The sequence below is a fragment of the Chiloscyllium plagiosum genome, unplaced genomic scaffold (assembly GCF_037043375.1).
Source record: "Chiloscyllium plagiosum isolate Xiang-an unplaced genomic scaffold, Cpla_swu_hap1 HiC_scaffold_20, whole genome shotgun sequence".
Lineage (NCBI taxonomy): Eukaryota > Metazoa > Chordata > Chondrichthyes > Orectolobiformes > Hemiscylliidae > Chiloscyllium > Chiloscyllium plagiosum.
The window spans coordinates 6,030,948-6,050,612 of record NW_028270158.1 but is presented as its reverse complement, the minus strand read 5'-3'; the positions used below and the strand labels follow the sequence as shown (position 1 = coordinate 6,050,612).

Sequence of the window (19,665 nt, the reverse complement as noted above, 5' to 3'; positions counted from 1 at the left end):
ACAGTATCATGGTTCCATTCCTCTTCACAGGTAGGTGTTAAAGTTTCTCCTGAAGTGGTGAGGTGCTTCCATTGTCCTGTTCCTGGAGCATGTCCTTGCTGGTGCCATCTGTCTGTCCTGCTCTTTGTGTGGCTTTGGTATTGCTGGGTTGTGAAACTTCCTTAGGGCTTTGAAATATCTGTGGTGCCCTGTCATATCCATGGGAGCTTAAAGTGTATTCCCTTGTCTGCATGCTGTCTGATTCAGCTTGTGAGTTGTTTGGGAATTCTGAGTGTTCTAGTACAGTTTGGCCAATTTTGCTTTTCTGAGCCTATCATGAGTTAGCAAATCTTTTCCTACATTAAGTAAATAAGATTTTTCAGTCAGGCAGTCGGTGTTAATTGTATAAAGAAACTTAAATGAAAGCATTTTAAAGCCTATCAAAATTCATTGTCCTAAGCATCCAACACAAAATGTTCAAGTGCATTCTGAGTCACTTTGTTATGGGAACATTGTGAGGATCCCGCAATGGATCAGAAATGGCACTTGTGGCACTTCCTCTCCGTTAATTGAATTGCATATTCCACACTTTTGGAATGATTTGATGACAGCTGAAGACAAATCTGTTGACAGAATGATCTGACGGAAGAATTTCAAAAGAGTGATGAATAGGGTTCAAGCTAAGTACAATACCATGTGAAATAAATACAAGGTATCCAAAGCTAGAATTCCTTGGATGACTCAGGATATTGATGAGAAAATAAGGAAGCGAAAGGAGGCATATGATGCATACTAAAATAGCAACTGAAATCAACAAGAGTATCTCAAGTGCAACAGAGAGACTAAGGTTAACAAGAAGCATTAGGAAAAAATGGCAGGCTGCACTAAATCAGAAAGCAAAACGTTTCTCAAATATAATAGTAGTAAAAGATTAATTAAGGATAGAGTGGGGCCCATGAGAAATTTGCAGAATAAGCTGCTCTTTGAAGTAAAGGGTATGGCAGAGGTATTAAATGAGTAGTTTGCTTCTTTAACAAATTAGAAAATAGTGACAATTGCCTGGAGAAAGTGTTGATGTTGAGCAACTGAGCAGGACAGAATTAGGTAAAGAAGAAATGCAAAAAGGGCAGGCGGCACTCCAGGCAAAGAAGTCATGAGGCCCAGAAGGGATGCATCCTAGATTGCTGAGAGAGAGGTGTTGTGTATTTGACAGAAGTTTTCCAGGCCTCTCCTGAACACAGGGAAATGGAAGTTTGCAAATCCGATGCTACTACTTAAGAAAGGGGCAAAGGTTAATGCAGGAAACTACAGAACTGTCAGCTTGATGTCAATAGTGGGAAAACCGATGGAGGCCATGATACAGGATAAGGTAAATATACACCAAAAGAAAAATAAGTCAATACTTGACAGTCAACATGGCTTTGCCTTTCTGACAAATTTGATTCAATTCTTCAACAAGGTGTCACAGGCAGAGGATGAGGAATTGGTGATGGGACCACTGCTTTTTCTGATTTTTTTAAAAATTTGTAGATGGGTGTTGAGGGCAAAATCTCTAAATTTGCAGGTACTAAGCGAGAGAGAAGAGTGAATTATGAGGATGAAGCTGACTGACTCAGAAGGACCTTGACAAGTTGGCCAAATGGGTTGACACCTGGCAGATGAATTTCAATGCAGAGAAATGTGAGGTAATACATTTTTGTACAAGAAACATGAAGAGACAATACAGGCTCAATTGCACAACATTGGGAGGATACTGGAACAGAAGGACCTTGGGGTTCAAGTACATAATTCTCTAAAGGTGGCTAAGCAAGGTGAAACAGTTGTTCAGAAGGCTTGCGTGTTCCTTGGGTTTATAAATTGAGACAGAGAGAATAAAAGCAAGGAAGTGATGCTCCACCTCTATAAATCATTTGTCAGTCTACACTGGAATCTTGTGTTCAGTCTAGGCACCTTATTTAAGGAAAGATGTTAGAGACCTGGAGAGAGTGCAAAAGAGATTTACTGAATGCTACCAGAAATGAGGGTTTTTAAATACAAGGAAAGATTAGAGAAATTGGGTTTATTCTTCTTGGAGCAGAGAAGATTGATCATGAACAATTCTGAAAAGGTAAAGAAGGATATCCACTCGTTGGTATGTCAGTAACTACAGGTCACAATTCAAGATTGTCAGCAGGAGAAGTAGGAATGTGATAAGGAGAACGTGCATTAGTCAGAGATGTTAGGATTTGGAATACGCTGCCTGAGAGAGTGGTACATGCTGATTTCATGGGGAGTTTCAAAAGACAGCCAGACATACATCTAAAAATGATTAATTTACAGGACTATGGAGATGGGGCTGGAGAATGGGACTAGCTGGGTAGCTCTTTCAGGAGCCAGTACAAAAATAGAAGAGCCGAATGGCTGCCTTCTATATTGTAATATTCTACATTCATATTATTTAAATTCATGTTGCCCATCAGAGACAGCATCCAAAAACACAATCTCAGTTGCCACAACATAGACTTTTGCAGCTTTTGACGATACTCTGGCTAAAGTGGTGTTTTTTAGCCTTGGTTTTACAGAGGTAACGTGCGGTCTGCTCAAAGATAATAAATAATCTCAGAGGTGTTGGGTTTTTTAAAGTTGGAACAATAGAAACAGCCTGAACGGGTTGGGTCAACTCCCACAGAATCAGCATTTTTAGTTTTAGCTTTCAGCCATTGCTGGGGTCTGGAAGCTGGATTTGGAAGATCTCATTCCTCTCTCTGTCACAGCTAAAAGCTGGGATGCTCTTCCTGATGCTGCACCTGACGAAGGGGCTGTCCTCCGAAAGCTTGTGATTTCAAAGCTGTTAGACTATAGCCTGGTGTCGTGTGACTTCTGACTTTATCCACCTCAATCCAACAATGGCACTTCCACACCATGGTTAGAATTGCATGTGAGACAATCTATTTTACAAAATTTGCCTTTGCCAAGTGTGTTTTTATATAATGTTACTATATTGGAACAGTTAATTAGTAATAGTCAATATATGTATTATTTTGTTAAGGATTTCGATAGAGTTACAGTTAAGCCAATTCTTTTATTTTCATTCTGTATTTTAACTGAAGTATAATTATAAAGTATGTTTTGCTTGAAGTCGAGTAGTTTGATCAATCAAATTGCCTTTGGAATGCAATGCCTTATAGTTACCTTTAAAAATTACAAAGATTTAGGGTCTAGGCATTCTTCTTAAGGAGGAGGTTTGGTCTGATCTATAACAAGCTGATTCTTATCACCGCTTCTCTCAATTCTTCCACTGCCTTCAAACTGCCAGACGACTTGTTCAACATCCAGTATCAGGTGAGCAGAAATTTCCTCTAGATAAATATTAGGAGGACCAAGCCATTGCTTTCAGTCCCCACTATAAATTCTGCTCTCTCACCACCAATTCTATTGTCCTACATGGCAAGTGTCTCAATTCGAGTCAAAATGTTTGCAACCTCAATGTCAGATTTAACTTCATATTGAGAGTTCTACCACTCATCAAATCCATCTGTAGCTTGGCTCCACCACTCTAAATTCCTACAATGCTCCAGGATATCTATCCTCCTTTAATTCAGGCCATTTGAGCTGCTCCAAATAAAATCCCTCCATTCAGCTGCCTAGCCACTAGAGTCTGGAATTCCCCTCATAAACCCGTCATCTTTTTCCTCCTTGAAGTAGCTTCTTAAGACTTGCTTCTTTGTTATAGCTTTTGGTTATCTGCTCTCATTTTCTGTTTTAAAATGTCTCTGTTGTGTCTGGAACGTTACATTTAATAATATTTAAGAGATTAAAGAAATACATATTGTAAATGAAATCTGCACAACCAAGAAACACACAGCACAAAGCACAGAAGTGCAACATCGATATTTAAGAGTATTGCATACGACTGTGAGATATCCAGCTTTTGTCCTCAGTAATGAGTGTCAGCACACAATGTGGGCGATCTAGCGAATATTATTTACCTTCAAACAAACACTATCCTCATCTGTTAACAGGTTAGAAAATTGAGAGATAATATTAGTGCCTTCAACTGGCTGCAGACCTGAAACCTGGACTTTAAGTCATCACTGCAGCTTTTACTATTAGGATTGTAATGGTATTGCAGTTGCTAAGCTTTCCTCTTTCTTCCTGCATTTTTGCAGGGCAAAGTGCAATGAACGATCCAAGCTAAATTGCAAACATCATAATTCATATAAAATTTAAGCAAGTGTTTGCTGCCCTCAACTCCAAAGCAGACAATTCTCATCTGGTAGTTGCAGTAGCAGGGACATCACCAACAGAGAGGCCACTGGCACCATCCTGCATCAAACATTAGGACCATTCATGCCAACAAGCAATTGAACTCTATTTTACTAACTGCAGAACTACAAAGTATGTTCTTTTTCAAATACTTCTCTCACTTCAAACGTTCATTCATAAAGTCAGAAAATATGGGATACAGGGAGATTTCGCTATCTGGATTCAGAATTGGTTAGCTAACAGAAGGCAGAGAGTGGTTGTGGATGGAAAGTATTCTGCCTGGAGGTCAGTGTTGAGTGGGGTGCCGCAGGGCTCTGTTCTTGGGCCTCTGCTCTTTTTAGTATTTATAAATGACTTGGATGAGGAGGCTGAGCGGTAGGTTAGTAAATTTGCAGATGACACAAAGGTTGGAGGTGTTATCGATAGTATAGAGGGCTACCGCAGGCTGCAGCGTGACATAGACAGGATGCAGAGCTGGGCTGAGAAATGGCAGATGGAGTTCAACCTGGATAAATGTGAAGTGATGCATTTTGGAAGGGCGAACTCGAATGGAGAATTTGGATTAAAGACAGGATTCTTGGCAGTAAAAGAGAAAAGAAGAAAAAGAAAATGGTGCCAAATATTATCTCGTTTGATGGGGACAATGAGGAGGAGGAGGAGCAAAGCTCTGCCGAACAATTGAAAACTTCAGATTTAACCAGAGAAAGTTCGGAGGAAAATTCAGAAAGATCATCTTCAGCTGTTTCTTCAGCCATGGATTCTTCCATGACTTTAGCTTCATTAAAACCTGATTTTAATGGAAAACAACTCTACTGCAATATCTTGAAAACTGTGGATGTATGCCTTAATGGTGATTCCAATCACAAGAAGCTAGATATGAAAAGTATTGATGATGACGATGACGATGATGAAGATGAAGATGTAGATAGAGAACACATCTATCAAAAGATCTCTCAAAGTAAAGAGAATGAGGAGGGCAGACCTGATTCTGGACAGTGAGTGTTTAAAATTATAATTTTTCATTTGTCAGTTCTTTCTAAAGCTAAATATAGCCCGTTTATTTTCTTTTTCTCAAAGCGCAATTGATGAGAATCATGTTTGGTTCCAGCTAGTATTTCTCCCATGCTATTTTGCACAGTCCTGTTGAGGCCTCCAATCATTTTCTCAACTATTAGGGAATGTAATTGATAAAACTCAATTACTTGAGAGAAAAAGATCCACATCCTCAAAAAAAATAATTGGGCCAAATAGTGGATGAATGTGGAAATGGAACAACTAAATTTGGAATTTGAGGTGAGAAGTATTTTTATTAAGATATATGTAAATAGTTGTTTGGTTACAGGTAGATAGGATAGTGAAGAATGCGTTTGGTATGCTTTCCTTTATTGGTCAGAGTATTGAGTACAGGAGTTGGGAGGTCATGTTGTAGCTGTACAGGACATTGGTTAGGCCACTTTTGGAATATTGCATGCAATTCTGGTCTCCCTTCTATCGGAAAGATGCTGTCAATCTTGAAAGGGTTCAGAAAAGAATTACAAGGATGTTGCCAGAGTTGGAGGATTTGAGCTATAGGGAGAGGCTGAACAGGCTGGGGTTGTTTTTCCTGGAGCGTCAGAGGCTGAGGGATGACCTTGTAGAGCTTTATAAAATCATGAGGGGCATGATTAGGATAAATAGACAGTCTTTTCGCTGGGTTTGGGGAGTCCAGAACGAGAGGGCATAGGCTTAGGGTGAGAGGGGAAAGATGTAAAAGAGACCTAAGGGGCAACTTTTTCACACAGAGGGTGGTGTGTGTATCGAATGAGCTGCCAGAGGAAATATTGGAGGTTGGTACATTGCAACATTTAAAAGGCATCTGGGTGGTTATATGAATAGGAAGGGTTTAGAGGGATATGGGATAAGTGACGGCAAATGGGACTAGATTAGGTTAGGATATTTGGTAGGCATGGACGAGTTGGACCAAAGGGTCGGTTTCCGTGCTGTACTTCTCTCTGACCCTGACTCTGTATTACAGAACTTGAGAACTACTGAAATAAAGACACGCTGTATCAACTCTTCACCTTTTATTAATCAGGTCAATTCATGAGAAAACGTATATAAAAGGGGTAAGCGAATAATTATTATGAATGAGAAAATTCTGAATTGTTGTCAAGTGGATACTGATTGATAGAGGTGTTAGCATAGAGAATGCACCAATTAATAAATTAAAGTTTTGAGGATGCAACTATTATGGTAGGTAGACACATGTCTTTATGTGTCAGTTATTTGGATTTCCAGAAGGCAGTCAGTGAGGTTCCACACAAGTGGCTGTTTGCAATAGTGAAAGTATGTGGAATTTGTTTAGATTAGATTGGATTCCCTACAGTGTGGAAACAGGCCCTTCAGCCCAACAAGTCCACTCCGACCCTCCGAAGAGCAACCCACACAGACTCCTCTCCCTCTGACTAATGCACCTAACACTATGGGCAATTTAGCATGACCAATTCTTTGGGGAGGTGTCAAGACAGGTCGACGATGGTCATGCTGGGGATGTGGTGTATATGGACTTCAGCAAGGCATTTGATAAGGTTCCCTATGGTAGCTCATTCATAAAGTCAGGAAGTATGGGATACAAGGAGATTTGGCTATCTGGATTCAGAATTGGCTGGCTGACAGAAGGCAGAGAGTGGTTGTAGATGGAAAGGATTCTGTCTGGAGGTCAGTGTTGAGTGGGGTACCGCAGGGCACTGTTCTTGGGCCTCTGCTCTTTGTAGCTTTTATAGATGACTAGAATGAAGAGGTTGAGGGGTGGGTTAGTAAATTTGCAGATAACACAAAGGTTGGAGGTGTCGTCGATAATACAGAGGACTACTGCAGGCTGCAGCGTGACATAGACAATATGCAGAGCTGGGCTGAGAAATGGCAGATGGAGTTCACCTGGATAAATGCGAAGTGATGCATTTTGGAAGGGCGAACTCGAATGCTGAATTTGGATTAAAGACAGGATTCTTGGCAGTATGGAGGAACAGAGGGATCTGGGTGTGCAAGTACATAGATCCCTCAAAATTGCCACCCAAGTGGTTAGGGTTGTTAAGAAAGCATATGGTTTTTTGGCTTTCATTAACAGGGAGATCAAGTTTAAGAGCTGCGAGGTTTTGCTGCAGCTCTACAAGTCCCTGGTGAGACCACACTTGGAAACTTGTGTCCAGTTCTGGTCGCCCTACTATAGGAAAGATACAGAGGCTTTGGAGAGGGTCCAAAGAAGGTTTACCAGGATGCTGCCTGGACTGGAAGGCTTGCCTTATGAAGAAAGGTTGAATAAGTTCAGACCTTTCTCTCTGGAGAGAAGGAGGAAGAGAGGAGACCTGATCAAGGTATACAGGACAATGAGTGCAATAGATAGAGTCAATAGCCAGAGACTTTTCCCCAGGGCAGGATTGACTGGTACGAGGAGTCAAAGTTTGAAGATATTAGGAGGAAGGTATAAAGGAGACCTCCGAGTAGGTTCTTTACGCAGAGAGTTGTGAATGCATGGAATGTATTGCCAGCTGAGGTGGTGGAAGTGAAGTCACTGGGGACATTTAAGTGACTGCTCGGCGTGCACATGGATAGCAGTGAGTTGAGGTGTGCGTAGGTTAAGTTACTATATTTTACATTAGGATTAAGTCTCAGCACAACATTGTGGGCTAAGGGCCTGTTCTGTGCTGTACTTTTCTATATTCTATGTTTCTGTCATTTTATAGATTGGGTGGGATAGCCCTCAATCTACATTTGTAATCTCATTTGTTTTCTGGATGACACAGCAACAATGCTCGCACGGTGGCTCAGTATTTAGCATTGTTGCCTCACAGCGCCAGGGGCCCACGTTCAATTCCAACCTCACACTGACTGTGTAGAGTTTGCACATTCTTCCTGCATCTGCGTGGGCATCCTCCAGGTGCTCCGGTTTCCTCCCACAGTCCAACATGTGTGGCATAGGTGGATTGGCCATGAGAAATTGCCCATGATGTCCATGGATTTGAAGGCTAGGTGGATTAGCCACAGAAAATGCAGGGTTACAGGGATGGGGTAAGGGTTTAGGCCTGGGTGGGTTGCTTTTTGAAGTCATAGAGTCATAGAGATGTACAACATGGAAACAGACCCCTCGGTCCAACCCGTCCTTGCCGGCCAGATATCCCAATCCAATCTAGTCCCACTTGCCAGCACCTGGCCCATATCCCTCCAAACCCTTCCTATTCATATACACATCCAAATGCCTCTTAAATGTTGCAATTGTACCAGCCTCCACCACTTCCTTTGGCAGCTCATTCCATATCCGTACCACCCTCTGCGTGAAAAAGTTGCCCCTTAGGTCTCTTTTATATCTTTCCCCTCTCACCCTAAACCTAAGCCCTCTAGGTCTGGATTCCCCGACCCCAGGGAAAAGACTTTGCCTATTTATCCTATCCATGCCCCTCATAATTTTGTAAACCTCTGTAAGGTCACCCCTCAGCCTCCAATGCTCCAGGGAAAACAGCCCCAGACTGTTTAGCCTTTCCTGGACTTGATGGGCTGAATTGTCTGCTTCCACACTGTTGGGATTCTATCTAAAATTGATCATGAATATATCCACAACATGTGAAGTGAATCTTTTCTCAGCATTAAACCTTCCCAATAACTCGATGGTAAAGGGAGGAGTGTCAATACATCCAGCGAACAATGCTACACACTATCCATTATCAAATGCTGAATTAAATGACATTACAGACCACCTGCCAAAAGTATACTGCTCACCATTGCTTTTATTCAGCAAAAGACTCTTGCTCAATTCATAAAACCATTTGCAAACACAAAGAGCGAGTCTAGGATCAGCACAGTATCAACTTACATACTAAATAGTCTAAGACACAGTTATGATCTCAATTCTCCTGCATTATAAATTTACTTAAAATACACATTACAGGAAAGATTTGGAGGCTTTGGAAAGGGTGCAGAAGTGGTTTACCAGGACGCTGCCTGGATACAAATAATAAATATTTTGTAAAGACACTCACCAACAGTCATGGCTTCTGAGACAGAGGAAGTTGGCAAAAGGCCACTAACAATATCAGCCCTAAGTGGAGGTATGAACTATAAGGAGAGGCTAGAAATCTCAGATTGTTTTCTCTGGAGCAGCAGAGGCTGAGGGAGGACTTGATAGAAGTCGATAAAATTATGAGATACATAGATAGGGTTGACAGTCAGAATCTTTTCCCCAGAGTGAAATGTCTAAAACTAAGAGGCATGCATTTCACATGAGAGGGGAAAGTTCAAAGGAGATTTGAGGGGCAAGAGTGGGGAACACACTGCCGGGGTGGCAGTGCAGGCAGATACAGTAGGGGATTTTAGATAAGCATGTGAACACACAAAAAATGGATGGAAATGGACCAAGGGCAGACAGAAGGGATTAGTTTAATTTGGCAAAATGTTCGACACAACATCATGGGCCAAAGGGCCCGCTCCTGTGCTGTAGAGTTCTATGTTCTTTAAGAAAAATTTTTAACAGAATAACATGCTTTACCTCAATCACAATGGAGTAACTGTGTTATGAATTGGAAGATGAAAAAAGTAAGATTGTTAACTCAATGTTAATTAATGTACAATGTATCTGGACTGACAATCAAAGTGGATGATGACAAACTTAACAAGCTCGGCAGGGGGGATGCATTTTGAAAACAACTTAAGTTACGTAGCACCGACTGAGACAAATGGGAGATGCAACAAGCCGATCAGAATGGCATTCAGTCCTACAAACTGTACAATTTTAAAATCCAATTCAGTGGTCATTGTCCTACAACAGAAATTACAATAGCAGCAAAATCTAAGCGGCAGACAGTGCACTGTGTGCAAGTGCAGAATGAATTGCTTTACTTCAAGAACTCTGAAATTGTGCCATGAGGAACTCCTGAAAAACTGAACAACTCTCAGACCTTTGGTCAAAGTTCAATCAACTGTATATTATAACAATTAAAATGTTCACGAGGATTTTCTTCATTACATTCCACTGTCCCCAAGACAAAATGTTCAGATTAGAAACTCAAAAATATGACGAATGAATTCGAATACACTGTACTTAGTTGGTTAAAAGAAAAAAAACTGACAGACATTGCTTTTAATTCAATTCAAACAGAAATGATAAATATTTTGTAAAGACACTCACCAACAGTCATGGTTTCTGGGACAGTAGAAGCTGGCAAAAGGTCATGACCAATATCAGCCTGAAGTGAAGGAGCTGCTTCAGCACTGTGCAGAGACACAAAACAAACCTCAGGAAAATACTTCTTTTATAAAATATCACTGAAATAAATTAATCATTTCGACAGCATCAATACTCTTCAGAAACCAGGAGTTTGATGCTAATACAATTAATAGAATATTTCTGGAAAAACAAATCACACATCAACAATATAATCAATGACAAATGTCATTTAATCCTCACCTATATTGATGTTGGGAACCTTTCTGGGCAAGTTCAACAGCCAGAATAACATTTTCATGTTCATCACAGTACATCAGATTATCAGAAGTGGCATCTGCAACATACGTAACTTACATTATTTGTCTCAATAAGCTAATTTTGCATACCTAAAACTTTTAAAAGCTTTGTTCTTAAAACAAAGCTTAATGTTATGTGCAATTACACTTTCAACCTGACCCTTATTCTAAAGTTATAAAACAAGTCGATAATTACTTGTGATTAGCCTTCTGATAATTACTTAGGATTCTGGAATTTTCCAGTGGAGTTATAACTGGAAATATAACTGTACATTTTCCCAGTTTATTTTCTTTGGATATAGATTTAATTCCTAACTATAGTTCTGAAACACCAGTTACAGTTACCAATTAATATATCCCACTGTCTCACCATTGTGGCAAACATATTAATACAAGCACAATAAACAGAAATGAAGGAGATATTAATTAATCATTCCTTGTTGTTCCTCACTTTGCTCATGACGAAGCTGAGGGAAAATGTAATAACACGATGAAAGCCAATGGAATAAAGAATAAACAAATTGTTACTTTTTAATTATACACACAGGCCTAAAATGAAAACCTATCAAAAAAAGGTTTTTCCTTATATTTTCTGAATTTAGCTACCTTGACAGTATATCTAAGAAGTCGAAAAGTGTGGTGCTGGAAAAGCAGCATCCGAGGAGCAGAAAAATTAATTTTTCAGGCAAAAGGCCTTCATCAGGAAAGTTGGGGGGAGGTGCAGAGAACGGGGCTGAGAGATAAATAGGAAGGTGGGGGTGAGGTAGCTGGGAAGGCGATAGGTAGATGCAGGTGGGAGGTGATGGTTATAGGTCAGAAGGGAGAGTGGAGGAAATGGGTGGGAAGGAAGATGGGCAGGTAGGAAGTTCAAGAGGACGGTGCCGAGTTGGAACGTTGGATCTGGGATGACTTTTGGAGGGGGGGGATAATGAGGAAGTTCTTCTCCCCCCTCCACAAGGAGTTTCCTCATCTCCCCTCCCCCCACCAACACATCCCATAATCGGTACCACCCTCTTGAACCGCCCTACCTGCCCATCTTCCTTCCCACCCATTTCCTCCACTCTCCTTCTGATGTATCACCATTATTCCCACCTGCATCTACCTTTCGCCTTCCCAGCTACTTCACTCCCACACTCCTATTTATCTCTCAGCCCACTTCTCTCCACTGCCCCTCAACTTTCCTGATGAAGACCTTATGCTTGAAACATTGATTCTTCTGCTCCTCGGATCTGCTTGAACTGCTGCGCTTTTCCAGCAGCACACTTTTCGATTCTGATCTCCACATCTGCAGTCCTCACTTTCTCCTAATATATCTAAGGATTATATCCTTTATTAGAAGGACATTTTCATTTTTAAATGAAGACACATGAAAATATTTGAGGGTGCTTCGTGTTTACTAGGCATCACCCTGTACAACAGGGACAAAAGAATACTGCAACTTCCCCTGACCAAATATGCATGTGTAAACTACATGCATGGCAGTAATTCAGGTTAGCCGATGAAGGCAACACTTGTCAAGTCATCAAAATCGACAACATAACAAGCTTGAAAGAAAAGTAATGGGGAAAAAATTCTCAAGAGGCAAGTAACTCTGCTCTGCAAAACAGCAAACAATATAAAGGAAATTTGCCTTTGAACTGTGTGTCATACTTTAGTGATGATTTGGAGATGCTGGTGTTGGACTGGGGTGGACAAAACTCCAGCATCTGCAGACCTCACTTTCTCCTCAAAGTTAAAAATCACCCAACAGGTCTAGTAACCTGTTGGACTAGAACCTGGTGTTGTGATTTTTAACTTCATACTTTAGTGAGACACCAGGGGGTGGTACAGATTAAAAAAGGAATAAGCATGAAGCTTTCACGTACAGTACCTACCAGACTGAGAATAGGAACCAACTGCCATGACTGGAAAAAGAATGTCAGAGCTGTCATTGTCATTCAGGACTTGAAGAGTATTCCAGCTGGACATTTGAGAAATGGATACATTTTGCACAAGAGATCTGTAGAATTAAAAATAGACAATATGATCACTATAGAATATTATATAGGATTACATAGACCACACTTTGCAGGAAGAAGCCATTTGGCCCAACCTGTCCATGTCAGTGTTTATGCTCAAATCAAGCCATCTCCTCCCTTTTTTATCTCAACCTACCATCATAACCATCTTGTTCTTCACATGTTTATCTATTTTCCATTTAAATGCATGCTAGAAACTTAGAAATTCCACATTTCTGTACAAAATAAGAGACTTGTTTTATCAATTGTTTGTTCATTTTCTATTGTTCCCAAACAAAACCATAATTTTCTCAGGATTAATTTTTCTCTTTAATTCTTTTACATAGGCTTTTCAGCATTTCAGAGGATTTACTTTAGATAATCAGCATTTATTTTGCATTTTACTTTGACATTAGATGTGCAAGTATACTTATTGGACAAATATGATCACAGTCTGTTGTCTACTTTAAAATTTAAAACTGTTTCCTCAAAATTATGGAATATTTCAGTGAAATAGACAATGAAGAGTGTTCCCGCTTCTGGGGAAGAGCAAATCCATGGGTTACCAACATAAGGTAGTCACTAATAAATTAGATAGGGAATTCACAAGAAGCCTACGTCATCAAAGAATCTCCTTCATTAACTGTCCCTTGATTTGAGGATGATAACTATTCAGAGCGTTCTCACTGAAAAATGACATCAGTACATATAAAGAGAAACTTTGAGAATCTTAGAGCAAAGTATCCTTACCTTGGTCAGACAATCTGGGTTCATATCCCACCTGTCTCAGAGGTATGTTGTAACATGTCTCAATTAGTTGATTAGAAAGTACTCTTTTTTTTTAAAATAAAAAGATACTTCATTTCCTTTAAGGCTTATAACTACTTTCAAATTGAATTTTGTTCTTTTGATTTTTCTCTGAGTATACAGAGACAAGTAGGGCATGATTTTCTCCTCCCGAGGTGGTGAGAAGGGATACTAATTGGGTGAGGTTCCCTGGAGAGATAATAAATGCTGGGTGAGAAGAGATATAGGCAATCTTCTCAACTTTCCACCAATTGTTGTCCTTATTAAATAATTAGGATGGCCTATTTCTGTTTCTACATTTTATGGTCTAATTTATTAGATTTTAATTCAGAAGGAGAAACAGGATTCGGCTAATTGCACAAATTAAGATTAAGTGAAGAATTAAGATACACTTAATAACAATGCTAATAACAGCTAAGTTAATAGAAACTCCAAAGACTGGCATGTAGTTACACACACCATACGTGCATTGCATCTACTTTCCATATATTCTGCAGCAGAATGATGCTGCAGTGAATAAAGTAATGAAAAATATTTCTATTACAATTCACAATGATTATTTAAAAATCAGAAAATACACTGATATACTTAAAAATTCTAACAAAACCGACATAATTTATGAATGGCATATCACAAATTGCAACAACCTTAACTCTTTTTCAGCAGAATTTATTACCATCAATCTGACATTTCAAATGTCCTCTGCAAGAAAAAGGTGACACAAAATTTCATGACTACTATTTCAGACAGTTAAAATTATGACAGTAAATACTGACAGTACAGCTAACACACAAGGTTTTTGTATGCTGTATTGTATAGCGTAGCACACATTTTTGTGCCCAAAACTAAAAAACACAGGAATTTGAAAGCAAGTGTAGATCAATCACACACCTGAACCTGTTGATGATTTCAACTTCCTGCCACCCACTTCCTAACTGCTCACTAGCCAAGACAGTAAGGTTCCCACAATGGGCGGCACGGTGGCTCAGTGGGTAGCACTGCTGCCTCACAGCACCAGGGAGTTGGCTTCGATTCCAGTCTCGGGCGACTGTCTGTGTGGAGTTTGCACATTCTCCCCATGTCTGTGTGGGTTTCCTCTGGGTACTCAGGTTTCCTCCCACAATACAATCCAAAGGTGTGCAGGTTAAGTGAATTGAACATAGAACATAAGAAAGTACAGCACAGAACAGTTCCTTTGGCCCACGATGTTGTACCGAGGTTTGATCCTATGTAAAATATAATAACTTAACCTACTCACCCCTCAACTCACTGCTATCCATGTGCATGTCCAGCAGTCGCTTAAATGTCCCCAATGAGTCTGCTTCCACCACCTCAGCTGGCAATGCATTCCATGCATTCACAACTCTCTGCGTAAAGAATCTACCTCTGAGGTCTCCTTTATACCTTCCTCCTAATATCTTCAAACTATGACTCCTCGTACCAGTCAATCCTGCCCTGGGGAAAAGTCTCTGGCTATTGACTCTATCTATTCCACTCATTGTCTTGTATACCTTGATCAGGTCTCCTCTCTTCCTCCTCCTCTCCAGAGAGAAAAGTCTGAGTTTATTCAACCTTTCTTCATAAGGCAAGCCTTTCAGTCCAGGCAGCATCCTGGTAAACCTTTTTTGCCACCTCTCCAAAGCTTCTGTATCTTTCCTATAGTAGGGAACCAGAACTGAACACAATATTCCAAGTGTGGTCTCACCAGGAACTTGTAGAGCTGCAGCAAAACCTCGCGGCTCTTAAACTTGATCTCCCTGTTAATGAAAGCCATAAAACCATGTGCATTCTTAACAACCCTAACCACTTGGGTGGCAACTTTGAGGGATCGATGTACTTGCACACCCAGATCCCTCTGTTCCTCCAAACTGCCAAGAATCCTGTCTTTAATCCAAATTCAGCATTCGAGTTCGCCCTTCCAAAATGCATCACTTCGCATTTATCCAGGTGAACTCCATCTGCCATTTCTCAGCCCAGCTCTGCATATTGTCTATGTCACGCTGCAGCCTGCAGTAGTCCTCTTATTATCGACGACAACTCCAAACTTTGTGTTATCTGCAAATTTACTAACCCACCCCTCAACCTCTTCATTCTAGTCATCTATAAAAGCTACAAAGAGCAGAGGCCCAAGAACAGTGCCCTGTGGGACCCCACTCAACACTGACCTCCAGGCAGAATCCTTTCCATCTACAACCACTCTCTGCCTTCTGTCAGCCAGCCAATTCTGAATCCAGATAGCCAAATCTCCTTGTATCCCATACTTCCTGACTTTATGAATGAGCCTACCATGGGGAATCTTATCAAATACCTTGCTGAAGTCCATATACACCACATCCCCAGCTTGACCTTCGTCGACCTGTCTTGACACCTCTCCAAAGAATTGGTCATGCTAAATTGCCCATAGTGTTAGGTGCATTAGTCAGAGGGAGAGGAGTCTGTGTGGGTTGCTCTTCGGAGGGTCGGAGTGGACTTGTTGGGCTGAAGGGCCTGTTTCCACACTGTAGGGAATCTAATCTAACCAAAAAGAATTCCACATATTTTCACTATTGCAAACAGCCACTTGTGTGGAACCTCACTGACTGCCTTCTGGAAATCCAAATAACTGACACATAAAGACATGTGTCTACCTACCATAATAGTTGCATCCTCAAAACTTTAATTTATTAATTGGTGCATTCTCTATGCTAACACCTCTATCAATCAGTATCCACTTGACAACAATTCAGAATTTTCTCATTCATAATAATTATTCGCTTACCCCTTTTATATACGTTTTCTCATGAATTGACCTGATTAATAAAAGGTGAAAAGTTTGATACAATGTGTCTTTATTTCAGTAGTTCTCAAGTTCTGTAATACAGAGTCAGGGTCAGAGAGAAGTACAGCACGGAAACCGACCCTTTGGTCCAACTCGTCCATTCCTACCAAATATCCTAACCTAATCTAGTCCCATTTGCCGTCACTTATCCCATATCCCTCTAAACCCTTCCTATTCATATAACCACCCAGATGCCTTTTAAATGTTGCAATTGTACCAGCCTCCAACATTTCCTCTGGCAGCTCATTCGATACACACACCACCCTCTGTGTGAAAAGGTTGCCCCTTAGGTCTCTTTTGCATCTTTCCCCTCTTACCCTAAACCTATGCCCTCTAGTTCTGGACTCCCCCAACTCCAGCGAAAAGACTGTCTATTTATCCTAATCATGTCCCTCATGATTTTATGAACTCTACAAGGTCATCCCTCAGCCTCTGACGCTCCAGGAAAAACAGCCCCAGCCTGTTCAGCCTCTCCCTATAGCTCAAATCCTCCAACTCTGGCAACATCCTTGTAAATCTTTTCTGAACCCTTTCAAGATTGACAACATCTTTCCGATAGGAAAGAGACTAGAATTGTACGCAATATTCCAAAAGTGGCCTAACCAATGTCCTGTTCAGCTGCAACATGACCTCCCAACTCCTGTACTCAATACTCTGACCAATAAAGGAAAGCATACCAAATGCCTTCTTCACTATCCTTTCTACCTGTAACCAAACAACTATTTACATATATCTTAATAAAAATACCTCTCGCCTCAAATTCCAAATTTAGTTGTTCCATTTCCACATTCATCCACTATTTGGCCCAATTAAACAAATAGGAAAAATAGAACAGATAATGTCACAGTTGAAGAATAAAGGGTTTTAGGACTGAGATAAAGAGAAATTTCTTCACTCAGAGAGTGGTGAACCTGTGGAATTCACTACTACAGAAAGTGGTTAAGGCCAAAACATTATGTTTTCAAGAAGGAGGTAGATATAGCTCCTGTGGCTAAAGGGTTTTGGGGAGGATTAGGGAATTGAGCTTGATGATCAGCTGTGATCACACTGAATATGGAGCAGACTTGAGGGGTCAAATAACACACTTCTGCTCCTATCTTCTATGTTTCTATGTGCCTGAGGAGGCAAAAATACATGAAAAGAAAATACATACGTATTAGCTGACAAACATGGATAAAAGATAATCAGAATACTTTGTTTAGATGTCTACTATGGTCCTGCTAATGAACAGTATGACATCTTAGTGGAATTTAAGGGAGGAGTTAGAGTCTCCCAGGATCTAGTGCACCCAGCTCCACCTATTATTTTGTTCTTTACAAACTGATCATAAGTTAAAAAGAAAGCCACCTTGTGTTCATTTTTTTTGAGGATGTGGATCTTTTTCTCTCAAGTAATTGAGTTTTATCAATTACATTTACTAATAGTTGAGAAAATGATTGGAGGCCTCAACAGGATTGTGCAAAATAGCATGGGAGAAATACTAGCTGCAACCAAACGTGATTCTCATCAAATGCGTTTTGAGAAAAAGAAAATAAACGTGCTATATTTAGCTTTAGAAAGAACTGACAAATGAAAAAATATAATTTTAAACACTCACTGTTCAGAATCAGGTCTGCCCTCCTCATTCTCTTTACTTTGAGAGATCTTTTGATAGATGTGTTCTCTATCTACATCTTCATCTTCATCATCGTCATCGTCATCATCAATACTTTTCATATCTAGCTTCTTGTGATTGGAATCACCATTAAGGCATACATCCACAGTTTTCAAGATACTGCAGTTGAGTTGTTTTCCATTAAAATCAGGTTTTCTACTCAAATCAGGACTAAAAGAAGCTAAAGTCATGGAAGAATCCATGGCTGAAGAAACAGCTGAAGATGATCTTTCTGAATTTTCCTCAGAACTTTCTCTGGTTAAATCTGAAGTTTTCACTTGTTCGGCAGAGCTTTGCTCCTCCTCCTCATTGTCCCCATCAAACGAGATGATATTTGGCACCATTTTCTTTTTCTTCTTTTCTCTTTTACTTTTTCCATCTATTAAAGAACAGCAAAATCCAGAGTTAATTGGGATGCTTTCCCACGCCAAGAAAGAAATACTACATCTGAAGTTTACCAATCAAAGGTATTGTGTTTTAGTTAATCTGTTTTATTCATTTTGATTACGTTTTACGCCACTAAATACCTCAAGGAATTTTCTGAAAGTGCAAATATTTTACTGCAACACATATATCCACATGAAATGCTTTGAAATGTACTCACTTCTTCCAGATAATTTCAAATAAAATTTTCCAAACAAAAGTTAGAATAATGAAGAAGGCGTTTGGTATACTTTCCTTTGATGGTCAGTATTGAGTACAGGAATTGGGCTGTACTCAGTTGCGGCTGTACAGGACATTGGTTAGGCCACTTTTGGAATATTGCGTGCAATTCTGGTCTCCTTCCTATCGGAAAGATGTTGTGAAACTTGAACAGGTTCAGAAAGATTTACAAGCATGTTGCCAGGTTTGGAGGATTTGAGCTACAGGGAGAGGTTGAATAGGCTGGGACTGTTTTCCCTGGACCATCAGAGGCTGAGGGGTGACCTTATAGAGGTTTATAAAATCATGAGGGCCATGGATAGGGTAAATGGACAAGGTCTTTTCCCTGGGGTGGGGGAGTCCAAAACTAGAGGACATAGGTTTAGGGTGAGAGGGGAAAGAAAGAAAAGAGACCTAAGGGGCAACTTTTTCATGCAAAGGGTGGTGTGTGTGTGGAATGGGCTGCCAGAGGAAGTGTTGGAGGCTGGTACAATTGCAACATTTAAAAGGCATCTGGATGGGTATATGAAAAGGAAGGGTTAAGAGCAATACCAGCCAGGTGCTAGCAGATGGAATTAGATTGGGTTGGGATATCTGGTCGGCATGAACGAGTTGGACTGAAGGGTCTGTTTCTGTGCTGTACATCTCCATGACTCTAAATAAAACTGAAAGTTTCTATGGACTGCTGTAGTAGGTCAAATTTATTTAAGTAACATAAGAGACATATTTAAGTAGTTCGCAGATTATTTAAAATTAGGACATTTGTTTCAGATCTGAAACATATCAATGGTCTGCACATGAGAAGAATCGTGGCAAATAGAATTCAATCTAGAATGAGATTTGGAGTTGGGTTACAAATAGTAGAAGGAACAGTGAAGCATTGGTCTGCATGATCACAGCTCCTTGATGATAAGAGGACAGACAGATGAGGGGTTTAAGGCAGCAAATGGGATACTTTCCATGACTGACTAAAGCATACAGTATAAAAGTAACCTGTATAAGAGCAACTAAGTTATGCCAGAACTGCATTA

General features: G+C 40.2%; 1 protein-coding gene across 2 annotated transcripts in view; it reads right to left on the bottom strand.

Moving 5' to 3' along the window:
• Nucleotides 1–19,665, bottom strand: part of snx29 (sorting nexin 29) — a 502,976-nt gene that overhangs the window by 418,299 nt on the left and 65,012 nt on the right. For both annotated transcript variants that reach the window (XM_087997616.1, XM_087997617.1), the window contains exons 8-11: nt 17,936–18,371; nt 12,591–12,715; nt 10,661–10,754; nt 10,382–10,464 (exon numbers count right to left, since the gene is read on the bottom strand). In XM_087997616.1, the coding sequence (XP_087853742.1) occupies nt 10,382–10,464; nt 10,661–10,754; nt 12,591–12,715; nt 17,936–18,371 (738 nt within the window). The remainder of the gene's footprint in view (nt 1–10,381; nt 10,465–10,660; nt 10,755–12,590; nt 12,716–17,935; nt 18,372–19,665) is intronic.